At 48.7% G+C, this 15,866-nt stretch overlaps 1 protein-coding gene across 1 annotated transcript; it reads right to left on the reverse strand.

Annotated features, from left to right (window-relative positions):
* Positions 1-1,500: 1,500 nt before the first annotated feature.
* LOC113428911 (uncharacterized) lies at positions 1,501-13,090 on the reverse strand. Its single transcript, XM_087942570.1, has 5 exons — positions 12,702-13,090; positions 8,328-8,553; positions 6,717-6,843; positions 5,778-5,891; positions 1,501-4,982 (listed from the first exon to the last, which is right to left on the reverse strand). Exons 2-5 carry the CDS (start codon positions 8,349-8,351, stop codon positions 3,475-3,477), a joined length of 1,773 nt encoding a protein of 590 aa, XP_087798696.1. The 5' UTR covers positions 8,352-8,553; positions 12,702-13,090; the 3' UTR covers positions 1,501-3,474.
* Between the last annotated feature and the right edge of the window lie 2,776 nt (positions 13,091-15,866).

A 15,866-nucleotide genomic window follows, 5' to 3' on the forward strand; every position in this document is an offset into this window, starting at 1 on the left:
AGGTAAGAAAGAAAAAGACAAGAAGAAAGAAGGCGGGAGGTAGGAAGGAAGGAAGAAAAAAAAGAAAGAAAGAAAGAGGAAAGACCAAAAGAGAGAGAGAAAGAAAGAGAACTGCACAACCCTGCAGTAATTAACATTTCTAATTTTAAAGAGGAGAAAAGATCAGACATAATACAGACAGACGGCTATTTTCAGCAAGTTTCTTAACCCCTCTGTCTGTGTTAATTTATCATCATTTCCTGATTGAATTTTGAGTCTGTGCATCTGGCAAGGAAAGCTGCCTGCAAAGGAGTTGTCCTGCAAAAGGTGGCAGTCCCTGTGCACTCCTTTCACAAAAACAATAAACTCGTTCGAAAATCAGCTTGCTTCCTTTTGACTTCTGGAAGGCTCGCCCAGCAGCTGGACACGAAGAAGGCATGGAAAAAGGATATTTTTAAAAAAACAACAACACAAGAATGGTTAAAAAAAAAAAAGCAGAGTTGCTGCGAACCTCCCCTGCTTCGATTCAACAATACTGGGCATCAAACCGAAAATCTTCACTTCATACTAGGTCGGGATGTCTAAAAAACCTGGGAGGTCATCTAGACTAACCCCCTGCTCGAGCAGGAGACCCTATATATACCATTCCAGACAAACGGCTGTCCGGTGTCTTCTTTAAAAGCTTCCAGTGATGAAGCACCCACAACTTCTGAAGGCAACTTCCATTCCACTGGTGGATTGTCCTCCCTCTCCTTGGCACCCAGGTGGCTACCATCTTGACTTTTTTGACTGTAGTCTGAAGATCCCCTTCGTGCAACATTTTTCAGCTGCCCTTGAATGTTTTTAGCAACATGACGAGGGCAGAATTGGAATTATCTATCTATCTATCTATCTATCTATCTATCTATCTATCTATCTATCTATCTATCTATCTATCTATCTATCTATCTATCTCTATCTTTCTATCTATCTATCTATCTATCATCTATCTATCTATCTACTATCTATCTATCTATCTATCTATCTATCTATCTATCATCTATCTCTATCTATCTATCTATCTATCTATCTATCTATCATCTATCTATCTATCATCTATCTATCTATCTATCTATCTATCTATCTATCTATCTATCGTTATCTCTTTTATTTATTATCTATCTATCTATCTATCTATCTATCTATCTATCTATCTATCTATCTATCTATCTCTATCTAGAATGCAAAGAAAAGGGGACCATCACTTATTTCTTTTGGCATCTTGGCCAAGCGCAACCTCTTCTCTTTCAAGCCATGCTCTGTTTGGGAGGGAAATGTGGGATTTTGTGCACTAGGCTGATCAGCAGATCTGCTGTTTTCTCCGTAACATGCGAATACACCAAAATAGCTTCCATCTTCTGCATCTCTGATAAGGGACAGAAAATTCCTTCTTTCAAGGCTGCTCCACCGGGGAGGGGGGTGGGTGGGTGGTGGGTGGTGGGTGGGGTGTTTCCTTCTGGCCAAGAGGGTCTAGTGCCCCCTTCTGGTGGATAATCCACAGTGCTCCCAAAAGTCTGGGAATTGAAATCCTCCCAATCTTAAAAGTTGCCAAGACTGAGAAACACTGGATTTTTTTTGTTAAATCTATAGGATCTCTTCCAACTATGTTTCCAAAAGCAGCCTAAACACCGCATTTCCACCACACCAACTTCTACTATGTATGGTGTAAAGACCCTGTCCATGAACAAGGATGACCTATAGTTTCTCTTCAGGTTTTGCTCCTAAGGAAAATAAATCATCACTCTAAAATTTTGGACAATTATTTCCATGATAAGGAAGGCAGAAATCCCGATTATGCAGGTTCCATTGTTCCCCTGGATATTATCCTTTCTAAACCATGGGCCTTGAACCTGGGAATTGGCTTTTCACGGAAAAGAACGAAAGATAGCAAGCAAATAATCAGCCAAGCAATCAATCAGTATTAAAATATAAAACTCCAAAGTTGTTTAGCTGGATACAGGATGGATCATTGGAACTTTATTATTATTATTTTTTGCAAAAGCTTTCTGTAAATAAATACAATAGAATGCTTGTTAACATGTAAATAATATTCTTGGGGGAAATGATGGGTTTTTTGTTTTTGTTTTTACCATAGTATATCCCACATTTCTCTGATTGCATGACTGATGTAAAAGGTGGGAAATTGTTCCTTTGAACCAAAGGGGGGAGAATTAGATGCCCAAAATCACCTCTCCCCACCAAAGTCAGTCTCTCAAAACTCTGCTATCGTAACAGTAGGAAAAAAATAATAATTCTCCAGTCATGTATTTGCTTCAATTAATTAATCTGTTCCCCCCACATTTTAATTGCATTGAAATGTCAATGAAATACTCCTCCTTCTATCCCTGCCCACTAACGGGCTTGGAAAATAACTAAAAATCTAGATCACATTATTTCAAATTTGTCTCACCATCAAGATGTCTCGTGTTTCTTTAATCCAATGAGTTGAGGCTGAAAAGGGGAGCTAGAGAGGGACTAGTCAAGAAATGGGAGGGAAAGGTAACATTTTGCACAGGAATCTTCAGATCTAGCCATGCCTTTACTGCAACCATTTAGACTTAGTAAAAGATCCTATCCCTTCAACCAAATTGGTCCTCAACATCAATAAGACCAAGGAGCTTATAGTGGACTATATAGAAGGAACAGATCAGACCTCCAGCCTTTGCTTATCGATGGAGACCGAGTGGAGCAAGTGGCCAGTTTTAAGTTTCTGGGGGTTGCTCTAAAAGAGGACAGGACCTGGGGTTGCTCACGTTGCAGCCCTGGTCAAAAGAGATTATACTACCTGAGACTTCTCAGAAAACAACAACTGAATGTAAAACTGCTGGTGACCTTCTTTCTACCGCTGCACCATAGAGAGTATCTTAACTCTACACAGCACATCTGTGTAGGGTTTGCCAATTGCACGGGGGCAGATAGGACGGTGCTCCAGAGGGTTAACGTCATTGCCCAGAGGATCATTGGTTGCCTTCTCCCCTCTTTGGAAGAGCTTTATAGCTCCCGCTGCCTTAAGAAAGTTCAAAACATCCTCAAAGATCCATCTCATCCTGGGAACCCCTCCCCCTTTTTTTTTTGAACTATGACCATCTGGCAGACGGTACAGGATAATAATAAAAACACAGACAAATAGGCTGAAAAATCACTTCTATCCCAGGAGCTCTGTTGAATTCTACTGTATAGTGCAGTGTTGATGTGGTGTCGGGGTTTTTCAATTCAATGTGTGGCGTGGGAAGGATGTGTGTTTGTGTTTATTTTCATGGTCATGATGTGCACTGAAGATGGTGTTCAATTTCGTTGTACGAGGTGCAAGGACAATAAAGTAAACTAAACAAATGGGAGTCGAGGGTCTTACTTTCCCAGGGTCCTGAGCTGGGGCAGGTCTGACACATGGTGGACCCAATTCAACTCTTGAAGTTGAAGAGATCCCAGCCCCCAAATGCCACCATGTGAACCGGGTCACATCTGAGGCTGCCACGCATTGGGCTTGGCCGCCAGTTCTCTCCCACAGTTGGAGTCCGGCAGGTTTAGCAGGAGCAGGGCGCCCCCTGAAGCCGTCTTCAGGCTGAGCACACTGGGCACGGTGTCCTGCCGCGTGGGCCCCCCCAAGCTCTGCAGGCAGGGCTGCCAGTCTGAGGCAGCCTCCAGGGTCTCGCCCTTCAGGCTGTGCATGCGCTGGTGTTTGAGGAGGTTGGCGCTCTGGCCAAAGGCTCGTTGGCAGTGCGGGCATTCAAAGGGCCCCTCCTTGCCCATGTGGATACGCTGGTGCCGGATGAGGGTGGATCCCCGGCGGTAGGTCTTCTCGCAATGGGGACACTGGTAGGGCTTCTCTCCGTCGTGCAGCCGCTGGTGGCGCATGTACTCCTGCCGGCAGGTGAAGGTGGAGCTACAGGAGGCGCAGGGGTATGGCTGCTCCCCGGTGTGGATCCGTTGATGCCAAACAAACTCCTGCTTGTAGCGGAAGGTCTTCTCGCAGCCGGGACACCGGTAGGTCTTCTCTCCGGTGTGGCTCCTCTGGTGCCAGGAGAATTCCTGCTTGAAACGGAAGCTCTTCTCGCACTCCGGACACTTGTATGGCCGGTCGCCGATGTGGGCCCGCTGGTGCCACATGAACTCCTGCTTGTACCGGAAGCTCTTCTCGCACTCTGGGCACTTGTACGGTCGCTCCACCGAGTGGGTCTTCAGGTGCCACGTCAGCTCCTGCTTGAAGCGGAAGTTCTTCTCACAAGTGCCACATTTGTGAGGCCACTCCGCCGTGTGGGTGCGCTGGTGCCACGTCAGCTCCTGTTTGTGCCGGAAGACTTTGGCGCAGTCGCTGCACCGGTAGGTCTTTTCTCCGGCGTGGACCTTCTGGTGCCAGCTGTACTCGTGGGCGTATCGGAAGGTCTTGTCACACTTCCCACACTTGTAGGGTCTCTCGTCCTTCAGGACACCCCTTGGGCGGACGCTCGGCGTGGAGCAGTGCGTACAGGAGCAGGGCAACACCCCAGCTCGGCTTGGGGGCTGAGCAAGGGTCGGGGGGCTCTTAACACAGCCGTTCTCACATGCAGGGCACACCTGCCCCAATGCTCCACGGGGCACCACTGTTGGGAGAGCAGAATGGATGGGAAAACATTTCTGGCATTGGGTGCAAATCAGTAGCATCTCCTCGTGGGTGCCTGGCTGGGGAGCAGCGACACTCAGGGGGCAGAGGTTGCTTTTCCCAGCCTCTCGAGGGACAGACTGAAATCCCACCGGCAAAGCCTCTTTTCCCACCAGGCTGCAGTTTGCCCACTTGGACCCTGCGTCCCAGGGAGACAAAACTCGGTTTACTGTAGAATCCGGCCTGAGGGAGCCTCCTGGCCACCGGGGCTGCTGCTCAGAGAGGGACCCGGGGTCCTGGCTCCCCTTCCAGGCCAGTGGGCAGCAGGGCAGTCCGGTCTCATCTTCATCCAGCGGAGGCTCCTGTTTGATGGTTGGCCGGCCACCTGCTGGGACAAGAGAGCGAAGAAAAGCACGACGCAAATTCAGCGGAGCAAAACTACCGTATAATTGGATGGGGCAGAAATGGCACATTACAGACTCCAAGTAGGGGAGTCCTCACACAATGGCCATCCATGGAGGGGGGAGGGGGAACTTTTACAAAACACTTGTCTCCATAAGATGCGCCCCGTTGCACTGGGAAGGTTTCCTACCAACCCAACGTGGCAAGTTCTCCTTTTGGCTGCCAAAGCTCCTGAACTGATCCAGGGGGTTGGACTAAGCGTCCTCTAAGATCCACTGCCAGTGGTGGGATTCAAATTTTTTTTTTTTACTACCGGTTCTGTGGGTGTGGCAGGGGAAGGATATACTGCAAAATCCCCGTTCCCTCCTCACCCCACTAACCTGCTTTTCAGCTCCGTTCTCCTGTGCAGGGCAACCAAAGAAGAGCCAGCCGATCAGCTGGGACTCAATGGGAGGCAGAGAATAGATGGGGTTGGCGGGGCCAGTCAGAGGCGGGATTGGCCGGTTCTCCGAACCACGCAAAATTTCTGCTACCGGTTCTGTAGAACCGGTCCGAACCGGCTGAATGCCACCTCTGATCCCCTCCAACCCTTTGATTCTAACAAGGCAGTGTGGTGAGCTGGCCATCCCCAATGCTTCTCTGCCCCCCCAAATTTATTCACACCTCTACCGCAGAAATTCCCAACTTCCCTGGAATGGAAGTCCAGCCCTCATTTCTTCTCCTCCCCCCCCTCCAAGGAAGATAAACCCTCTTTCTGGTTCCGCAGCTACAGACATACCCCTCAAATTGTCCTCCGAATCCTCTCTGGATTTGGGGAACTGCGCTCTCCCCACACAGGGCTTCTCCCAGCCTTCGATCTGCAGGAGGACGCTGGGGGGCTGCGCGGCGAGACCTGGGAGAGGGAGGGCAAATGGAGAGATGGATGTGAATCCTGTCCCTTCCCTGCCCTCCTTGGGGGAGCAAAGGCCCAGGAGGACTTTCTCCGAATTTATTTTTCTTTTCCTTTCCATTTATTTCCTATCTTCATTGCAAGTAGTCATTCAGTGGTCACTGGTCGTCCTTGACTTACAACAGTTCATTCCAAGTTACCACGGCACTGAAAAAAAAGCGACTTACGACCATCAAAGCATCCCCCATGGTCACGGGATTTACATTCGGATGCTTGACAAACTGACTCACATCGATGACGGTCGCAGTGTCCTGGGGTTACGTGATTCCCCTTTGGCGCCCTTCGGACCAGCAAAGTCCAAGGGGAAGCCAGATTCACTTAACAGCCAGGTGACTCACTTAAGAACTTCAGCGATTTACTTAACCCCGGTGGCAAGGGAGGTTGTCGAACGAGGCAAAACTTGCTTAACAAACGTCTCATTTTAACAACATAAATTTGCGGCCCCAATTGTGGTTGTAAGTTAAGGACTAGCTGATCATCATCATCACTGAACGACCCCGTTAAGTCCTTGAGGGGTGGAGTCTGGGTAACTGAATGGAGCATTAATGTTGACTGGCCAGATGCCCTTCCTGTCACCAGTACGGAGTTTTGTTTAGTAGCTATATTCTCATGGTGCCCAGAGAGAGAACTAGCTGTACTGGATCCCTTTTGAAAAGTTCATCCTTCAAATAGCGTGTGTGTGTGTGTGTGTCTGTGTGTGTCTGTGTGTGTCTGTTTACCAGGAACCCCCACCCCCACCCCCCCCCAACCCCCATGAAAAATGGCTACCTAGAGACACCAGGTTTTTGTAATTGTCCTTCATGACATCCAGGTAAAGGGTCTTCTGCCAATCGGTTAGGGTCTCCCATTCTTTTGCAGAAAAGTAGATCGCCACTTCCTCGAAGGTCACCCGATCCTGGAAAAGGAACCCAAGAGAGGTCAGCGCTGACTCAGTTTCCCTTCTGGATCTCTTGGGGTGCTAGCCAAGCGAAGAACGGCATTTGGCCATCACTGGGCTTTCCTCCTCATTTCATTCCCCCAATTGGCATAATGTATATTACATTTTTTTTTTAAAATAGATTCTGCTATTCCGCTAACACAAGTGGACTCCCCGAATTCCCCAGCCAGCATATCTGGTGGCAGAGAGTTCCACGGCTTCGTTGTGCCTTGGATCAAGAACATCTTCTTTTATCACACACACCCCCTAATCTCCTTCCCCAGACTGTCACCCCACGTGCCTGGCCTTTATTTTCTTCAGGGAAGGGAGGAAAATGCTCCTTATTTTCCACACCATTAAAATCTCCGGAGGATTTCTCCTTTTCTTCTTCTTCTTCCTCTCAATACAACCACATTTCCTTTTAATGTACGACGATCAGCATACATTTAAACTGACAATAAAGTTATTCTAAGTTTAAATGTAAGCCCAAGGCCTTCTGCATTTGCTGGGGAGCAATCTTTGACTACGTTGGAGAGCAATTGTCCCAATGGTGCTTTTTTTAAAAATAATCTTTTATTGAGTTTTTTCCCCATTTATACATAATACCAATAGTTATTAAACAGCGCTGTGACTTTATATATACATTTATGTATCCTATCAAAATTTACACTTTCACACCCTCTTATCTATTATATACATTATTTACATTTTCTATTCTTATATCTATTATCGACACAAAAACCCCGTTTCCCATACTGCATTGTATTCTGTGTCTGCTTTCCTTTTAATTGCATAGTCAGTTTATCCATTTCCACACACTCTAATTTATTTATTATTATTATTATTATTATTATTATTATTATTATTATTATTATTATTATTACTATTATTACTATTATTATTATTATTATTATTATTATTATTATTATTATGCCTTCACATGGTGTGGAGTTTTAATTCCAGTACTGAGCATATGAAATTCTTGCTGCTGTTAATATATGTAACATAAGATATTTTTGTCTTTCTATTATCTTCTCAAAAAAGATGGACATTCTCAATCCTCCAGGTTCACGGTTGACCCAAAAGGTGATTTATTTTTCAAGAGACCTTCTGGACTTTCTGTTTGTTTTGGGTCTTTTTTTTTTTTTGAAGAGGTTTCGCTTCTCATCCAAGGAGCTTCTCCAGTTCTCAGTTCAGTTCTTCTTCAGAGCTGAAGAAGCTTCTTTGGATGAGAAGCGAAACCTCTTCCAAGAAAAACCAGAAAGTCCAGTGGCCTCTTGAAAAAAAACACACACAAAAAAAGCACCGTTGAGACAACCACAACCCGGATGATGGGAAATCTCCATAGGCATTTGGGGGAGCAATTGTTCAACTCGCAGAAGGCCTGGCACATACCCGAAGCAAGGGGAGAGGTGCCCCATAGTTTGCAAAGTTGGGCCTGGTTGAGCAGCGGGCAGGCTTACCTGCACGGCGGGGTCTCCAGCCATCTCTTTGTCTCTCAAGGTAGAGGCGTTGCCCGTCTCTGTGCAATCCAAGTCTTGTGTTCTTGCAAAGAATCAAGAGGACAGCTCATCAATGCCGGACGGTTCCTTCTTGGGTGTGAGGCAGGTCTTGGGTGGGACAGGCAGGTTCAAAACCAGGGGTCCCCCGGGAGGATTGCAAACCCATCCCCCGCCGTAGGATGCGGGCCTGTGGGGAGGGATGAGGGGAGAGGAGGGAAGACATAAAGGAGAAATTTCCTGACCGTGAGAAACAATTAACCAGGGGAACAACTTGCCTCCAGAAGTTCTGGGCGCTTCATCATCATTATGTAGAGCTACAGATTAAACAGAGTTGGAAGGGACCTTGTAGGTCATCTAGTCCAACCCCACCCCACCCCTGCCCCCCGCCCAAGCAGACTCTACACCGTAAATATTTTAAAGCCGACGATGCCTTTCGCACATAGGAAAACACCAGCAGGCACACCAGGCTGGCCTCTGACTTCCTATCACCGCATTTTAGACCTTAGAGACGGGCTTCGTTTGGTTATTAAGAGGCAAAAAGGAAGATAGAAGATGCATCTGAATGAGATCAGTTTGAAGAGCCAGTTTGGTTTAGTAGGGAAGGTCCCAGGCTCGGAACTGGGCGCCTGGGAGTTCTAGTCCTGCTTTGAGCATGAAAGCCGACTGGGTGATTTTGGGCCAGTTCTTTCCCTCCCTCCCTCTCTCTCTCCTCCCTCCCTCCCCTCTCTCCCTCCGTCCCCTCTCTCTCTCTCCCTCTCTCTCCCTCCCTCTCTCTCCCTCTCCCTCCTCCATCCCTCTCTCTCTCCCTCTCTCTCCCTCCCTCTCTCTCTCCCTCCGTCCCCTCTCTCTCTCTCTCCATCCCTCTCTCTCCCTCACTCTCTCTCCCTCCCTCCAGTCCCTCTCTCCCCCTCTCCCTCCCTCCCTCTCCCTCTCTCTCTCTCCTCCCTCTCTCTCCCTCCGTCCCTCTCTCCCCCTCTCTCTCCCTCCCTCTCTCCATCCCTCTCTCTCTCTCCCTCTCTCTCTCCTCTCTCTCGTCCCTCTCTCTCCCTCTCTCCCTCCCTCCCTCCCTCTCTCTCTCTCTCTCTCCTCCCTCCTCTCTCTCTCCCTCTCTCCCTCCTCTCCCTCCCTCTCTCTCCTCTCTCCTCTCTCCCTCTCTCCTCCCTCCCTCTCTCCCCTCTCTCCCTCCCTCTCTCCATCCCTCTCTCTCTCCCTCACTCCTCTCTCCCTCCCTCCGTCCCTCTCTCTCTCCCCTCTCCCTCCTCTCCCTCCTCTCTCTCTCTCTCTCTCTCTCTCCCTCCCTCTCTCTCCCTCCGTCCCTCTCTCTCCCCCCTCTCTCCCTCCTCTCTCCATCCCTCTCTCTCCCTCACTCTCTCTCCATCCCTCTCTCTCTCCCTCCCTCTCTCTCCCTCCGTCCCTCTCTCTCCCCTCTCTCTCCCTCTCTCTCTCTCCTCCCTCCCTCTCCTCCTCCCTCTCTCTCTCCCTCTCCCTCCCTCTCTCTCCCTCCCTCCCTCTCCCTCCCTCTCTCTCTCTCTCTCTCCCTCACTCTCTCCGTCCCTCCCTCCTCCCTCTCTCCCTCCCTCTCTCTCTCTCTCTCCCTCTCTCTCTCTCCCTCTCCTCCTCCCTCCCTCTCTCTCCCTCTCCCTCCCTCCCTCTCCTCTCTCTCTCTCCCTCCCTCTCTCTCCCTCGTCCCTCTCTCTCCTCCCTCTCTCCCTCCTCTCTCCATCCCTCTCTCTCTCCTCCTCTCTCTCTCTCTCCATCCCTCTCTCTCCCTCCCTCTCTCCCTCGTCCCTCTCTCTCCCTCTCCCTCCCTCCCTCTCTCTCCCTCCTCCCTCTCCTCCTCTCTCTCTCTCCCTCCCTCTCTCTCTCCCTCCTCCTCTCCCTCCTCCCTCTCTCTCTCCCTCTCTCTCTCCCTCCTCTCTCTCCCTCTCTCTCTCCCTCCCTCTCTCCCTCCCTCTCTCTCTCTCCCTCTCTCTCTCTCTCTCTCCTCCCTCCCTCCTCTCTCTCTCTCCCTCTCTCCCTCCCTCCTCTCCCTCTCTCCTCCTCCTTCAATCCTCCCTCCCTCCTCCCTCTCCTCTCCTCTCCTCTCCCCTCTTTCTTCTCCCTCCCTCCTCCCTCTCTCTCCCTCTCCCTCCTCCTCTCTCTCCCTCCCTCTCTCTTCCTCTCCCTCTCCTCCCTCCCCCTCTCTCCCCCTCTCCCTCCTCTCTCTCCCTCCCTCCTCCTCTCCCTTCCCCTCCCCTCTCTTTCTCTCCCTCTCTCTCCCTCCCCACTCTCCCTCCCCCTCTCCTCCCTCCTCTCCCTTCCTCTCCCTCTCTTCCTCCCCACTCTTTCCCTCTCCCTCCCTCTCTCTCCTCTCTCTCTCTCTCTCTCCTCCCCTCCTCTCTCTCCCTCTCCTCCCTCTCCTCTCTCTCAGCCAAGCCCATCTCACAAGGTTGTCGTTGCAGGGAACATAGGATGCAGGGGCATTAAACATGTTTGCCTTGAGTTACTTATAAAAAAAAACACAGTGCAGGTGGGATAAACAAATAAGAAATAGCCACCTTAAAAAAACATGTTAAGAGATTTCCCTATTCAAAATATGCCTAAGTCCTACATGCACGCATGCACACACACGCACACACACACACACACACGCACACACACACACACACACACACACACACATCCCAGCAGGAAGTGCTGTAGCATTCAACCCCCTCAAAAGCTACAGGAGGGGGAGCACCTCATGCATGCAAATGTTATGCAAACACCATGCATAGATTAAAGCATGCAAATTAGCCACAATCTCTCGCTTATGAAGGGTTTCCATGGAGGCTCTCCCAGCTGGCCGGCCACCATTGCTACAATGGCCTGAAGATCTGTGGGATGGACACCCCCCCCTTTCCCTCCCTCTTCCCCCAAATATCACACCTGCCTTCTGCAAACCATTATCAAAAGGGGGCTTGCAGGCTGGCGTGATGTCACCCGAAATTCACCCCTTCTGCTGCGTGATGAGTAAACCCATTCATATTTTCCCTCTCATCCTGGGTAGTGTATATTTTTTCCCCCCAAAGGTCATCTTCACTTTTATTAATATCACGGACATTTTAATGCCATTTTGGGGGTTGAATGCCACCAAGGGTTATCTGAGCATGATGGCCAGCCCGTTGAATAAAGAAGCAGAGAATGAATTGCACCACGATCTGCTCTTAAATGCAGCCAGATGCGTTCCAAAAGAAACGTATCAAACCATTAGAATAGAAATTTGATTTTTCTCATCCATCAGGATTCTTAAATCACTTTAAAAAAAAAAACTTTTGAAAGTTAAGGAACTCTCTTCGGCCTATCTTTTCCTTATTAACATGCCTTAAATGATCTCAAATATCAGCCTCTGAAAAGCATATAAAATTTATTTGTTTATTGAATTTATATTGCTATCTATCTATCTATCTATCTATCTATCTATCTATCTATCTATCTATCTATTATCTATCTATCTATCTATCTATCTATCTATCTATCTATCTATTATCTATCTATCTATCTATTTATCTATTTATCTATCTATCTATCTATCATTTATCATCTCTCTCTCTCCGTACCTACCTACCTACCTATTATGTATCTATCGATCTATCTATCATCTATCACAAGGGTCTTCCAACTTGACAGCTTTAAGACTTGTGGGCTTCCAACTCCCAGATTTCATGAGCTAACATGGCTGGAGGAGGAATTCTGGGAGTTGAAGTCCACAAGTCTTAAAGCTGTCAAGTTTGAAGACCCCTGGAATAGAGGTAGAATAGATAGAGGGAGAAAGAGAATAGATAAAGAGGTAGAATAGATATAGAATAGATCAAGGGTCTTCCAACTTGGCAACTTTTTAAGACTTGTGGACTTCAACTCCCAGAATTCCTGAGCTCACATGACCGGAGGAGGAATTCTGGGAATTGAAGTCCACAAGTCTTAAAGATGCCAAGTTTGAAGACCCCTGGTGTAGGGTCTCCTGTTGGGTGGGGGCAGGGTGGACTATACTAGATGACCTCCAAGGTCCCTTCCAACTAAACTATTCTATTCTATATTCTATTATTATTCCTACTTCTATTATTCCTATTCCTATTCTTTCTATGTCTATTATTTCTGGTCTATTCTTTCTCTGGCTGAAGCCCCCAAAGACAGCCAGTCCCTCGACTTGGAACCACAACTGAGCTCCAAATCTATGTTGCTAAGCGAACCTCCCACGCCCGGAGGACCGAAAAGTTGCCCCCACCGGAATTCCCCACGCAGGATCCTCCTGGCTACCCCGGGGAAATCGCCGCGCCCGATCCAGCTGGGACCAAGCCCACCTGGCGCAGCGCTTACCTGCCACCGGCCTCCACCCGAGAAGCGCAGCCGGGCGCCCGGCGTCTCCTGCCTGGCTGCGGCCGCCTCTCTCTCTCTCTCTCTCTCTCCCCCCGCGCCGAGCGGTTGGCAGGCCGAAGGCGCCGGGGAGGGCCCGCCAGCCCTTAACCCCTGCCTCGCCGCAGGTAGAGGCAGCCGGCGATCCGCACACCGCCACCGCCTGGCAAGGAAGGCGGCAGGAGCCGCGCCCGGCGCCCGGCTGGGAAGGCAGAAGGAACGGGCGCGGCCCGGGACTCCCCTCTCGGAGGCCACGGAGGAGTCCGTGGAACCGGGAGCCCCGGTGGGTTCGGAGCTTCGGGGCTGGCTGGGAGGGCCGGGGTCCCGGAGCCACGCGCGTCTCGCAGGGAAGCAAGGGTGGGGGGGCTTTTCCGCTTCTTTCAGGCGCGGCGGAGGGTCCGCGGAAGAGAAGGAGCTCTGGCCACTGCCGCTGTCCCGAGTGCTGCTAGGCTGGGCTTGGAAAGAGGCGGCTGCTGAGGCTGCGGGACCCGGGGGTCGGCGGCGAACTCCGCCAACGGGAGTCACTCGGGCGACCGAACCGAGCCCTTCAACCTCTGTGTGTGTGTGTGTGAGAGAGAGAGAGAGAGAGACAGAGACAGAGACAGAGAAGGAGAAACAGAGACAGAGAGACACACACAGAGAGACAGACAGACAGACAGACAGAGAAACAGAGGAGGAGAGAGAGAGGAACAGAAAGAAAGAGAGACAGAGAGAGAGAGACAGAGAGAGAGGGGGAGAGAGAGGGGGAACAGAAAGAGAGAGAGAGACAGACACACACACAGAGAGAGACAGAGAGAGAGACAGAGAGAAAGAAAGACAGAGAGAGACAGAGAGAAAGAAAGACAGAGAGAAAGAAAGACAGAGAGACAGAGGGGGAGTGAGAGAGGAACAGAAAGAAAGAGACAGAGAGACAGAGAGAGACACAGAGAGAGAGAGAGACAGAGAGACAGAGGCAGAGACAGAGAGAGAAAGAGAAACAGAGACAGACACACACACAGAGAGAGAGACAGAGAGAGAGAGACAGACAGACAGACAGACAGACAGAGAGAGAGGGGGGAGAGAAGGGGGAACAGAGACACACACACACACACACACACACACACACAAACAGAGAGAGAGAGGAACAGAAAGAAAGAGAGAGAGACAGAGACAAACAAATTCCAGGGTTTGGTTTAAGCTCAAACTCGGTTGGCTGGTTTGTGCTAGTTCAGGATGTCACGCAACCTTAGGCGGAAGCTGATGTGCAATTGGGTGCCTGCTTTGCAACCCAGTTGCTGGAGAAGAAAAGGGGGGGGCAGCCACCCGCTCCTCTTCCCCAAGGAACCCCTCGGGAACAGCGGGGGGAGGAGGAGGAGGAGAAGACAGATTGGTTCTGTCAGGGTGGATTAGATGGCCACATGGGTTCCCTGCCGTTTCATTGGAAGCCCACCATGTTGGGATGGCAACCTGGAGAGGGCAGACAACCCAAAAGAATAGAATCGCTGGTCTGAATGTGTGTGGGTGTGACTGACAACTCAAGCAGAGGAATAATAATAATAATAATAATAATAATAATAATAATAATAATAATAATAATAATAATAATAATAATAATAATAATAATTAATAATAATAATAATAATAATAGTAGCAGCATATTTATATATCACACTATAAACATACACATTCTATATACACATATACATATTTATTTTTGTACATAACTACATTTTGTACAAACACATGCATCCAATAGATATATACCATAGACCTACGTACACACATAATATATAGACATATACTATGTGGATAGATCCCATGTTAGGTTCTTGGGCGGAACTGGATGCAGTGGAAGGCCAACCCCACCAGCTGAAGAACTGACAGTTGTGACTCCACATTGTTGGGTACAATGAGTCCATTTGATGAAGCCTCCTAGGAATTAGGCAGCGCTTCACCCTGCCCTGCATCAGGGTGGCAAGGGATAACCGGAAGTGTAGGAATCTATGCCTGCTCTTATCTCTAGGAGGATTTGAGGAACTCTTTGTGGAAGCCTCTCCAGTATTTGAGGGGCTGCCCTGAAGAAGAGGTGGAGGGGGGTGGTGGTCAATTTATTCTCCAAAGCACCAGAAGGCAGAAGAAGAAGAAACAAGGGATGGGAACTAACCCAGGAGAGAAGCAACCTGGAATTCAGGAGAAACTTCCTCGCAGGGAGGACAATTAATCAGGCGAACAGAAGTTGCCTCTGGAAGTTGCAGGTCACTGGAGGTGTTTAAGAAGAGACTGGACAGCCACCTGTCTGAAATAATACAGTCTCCTGCTTGAGCAGGGGGCTGGACTAGAAGACCTTTGAGGTCCCTTCCAGCTCTATTCTGATGGATCGGTTGAGGGTCTGGGCCAAAGGCAATCCAGGCTCCAGAGTTTTCCTTTTGCTCAGCTGAGAATATCTCCTCTTCCCCCTCCCCTTTGGGTTAACCCCTTCATTCCTGGCTTCCCCGCTGGTTGGTCGGTCTCTTGGAAGCCAGCCTAGCGCCTTAGCCAGCACCAATAACTCCTACCTCTGCCTGGTGTTGTTTTGTTTTTGTTTTTGTTTTGTTACCAAGTCGTGTGAATGTCAACTTTCTGAAAACCAGCTGACTGACTTTGGGCCAGTCCTTCTCTTCCAGCTCAACCCACCTTATGTGGGGTTGTGGTGGTTGTGCTTGTGGGGAAAATAGGAGGAAGGGGTATTGTGTGTGTTTGCCACCTGGAGTTATTTATAAAAACAATAATAATAAAGGAGGAATATGAATGAATGAATGAATGAATGAATGAATGAATGAATGAATGAATGAATGATTTATTGGCCAAGTGTAATTAGACACACAAGGAATTTTTCTTGGTGAAAATGCTCTCAGTGTCCATAAAAGAAAAGATACCTTCGTCAAGAATCATAAGGTGCAACACTTAATAATAGTCATAGGGTACAAGAAGCAATCAAATCATACTAGGAAACAGTCCATATAAATTATAAGGATACATACAGTCACAAATGGGAGGGGTTGGGTGATAGGAACAATAAGAAGATTAATACTAATAGTAATGCAGACTTAGTAAGTAGTTGGACAGTGTTGAGGGAATTATTTGTTTAGCAGAGTGATGGCGTTTGGGAAA

The sequence above is a fragment of the Notechis scutatus genome, chromosome 13 (genome assembly GCF_049901735.1).
Source record: "Notechis scutatus isolate UNSWTSFEM ecotype Mainland chromosome 13, rNotScu1.2, whole genome shotgun sequence".
Lineage (NCBI taxonomy): Eukaryota > Metazoa > Chordata > Lepidosauria > Squamata > Elapidae > Notechis > Notechis scutatus.

Coding starts and splice junctions, on each gene's coding strand:
- LOC113428911 (XM_087942570.1), bottom strand. CDS start 8,351: ATGGCTGGAGACCCCGCCGTGCAG. Junction 6,844..8,327: donor CTGGAGACCCCGCCGTGCAG/GTAAGCCTGCCC, acceptor TTCCTTTTCCAG/GATCGGGTGACCTTCGAGGA. Junction 5,892..6,716: donor CAAAAACCTGGTGTCTCTAG/GTAGCCATTTTT, acceptor TCCCTCTCCCAG/GTCTCGCCGCGCAGCCCCCC.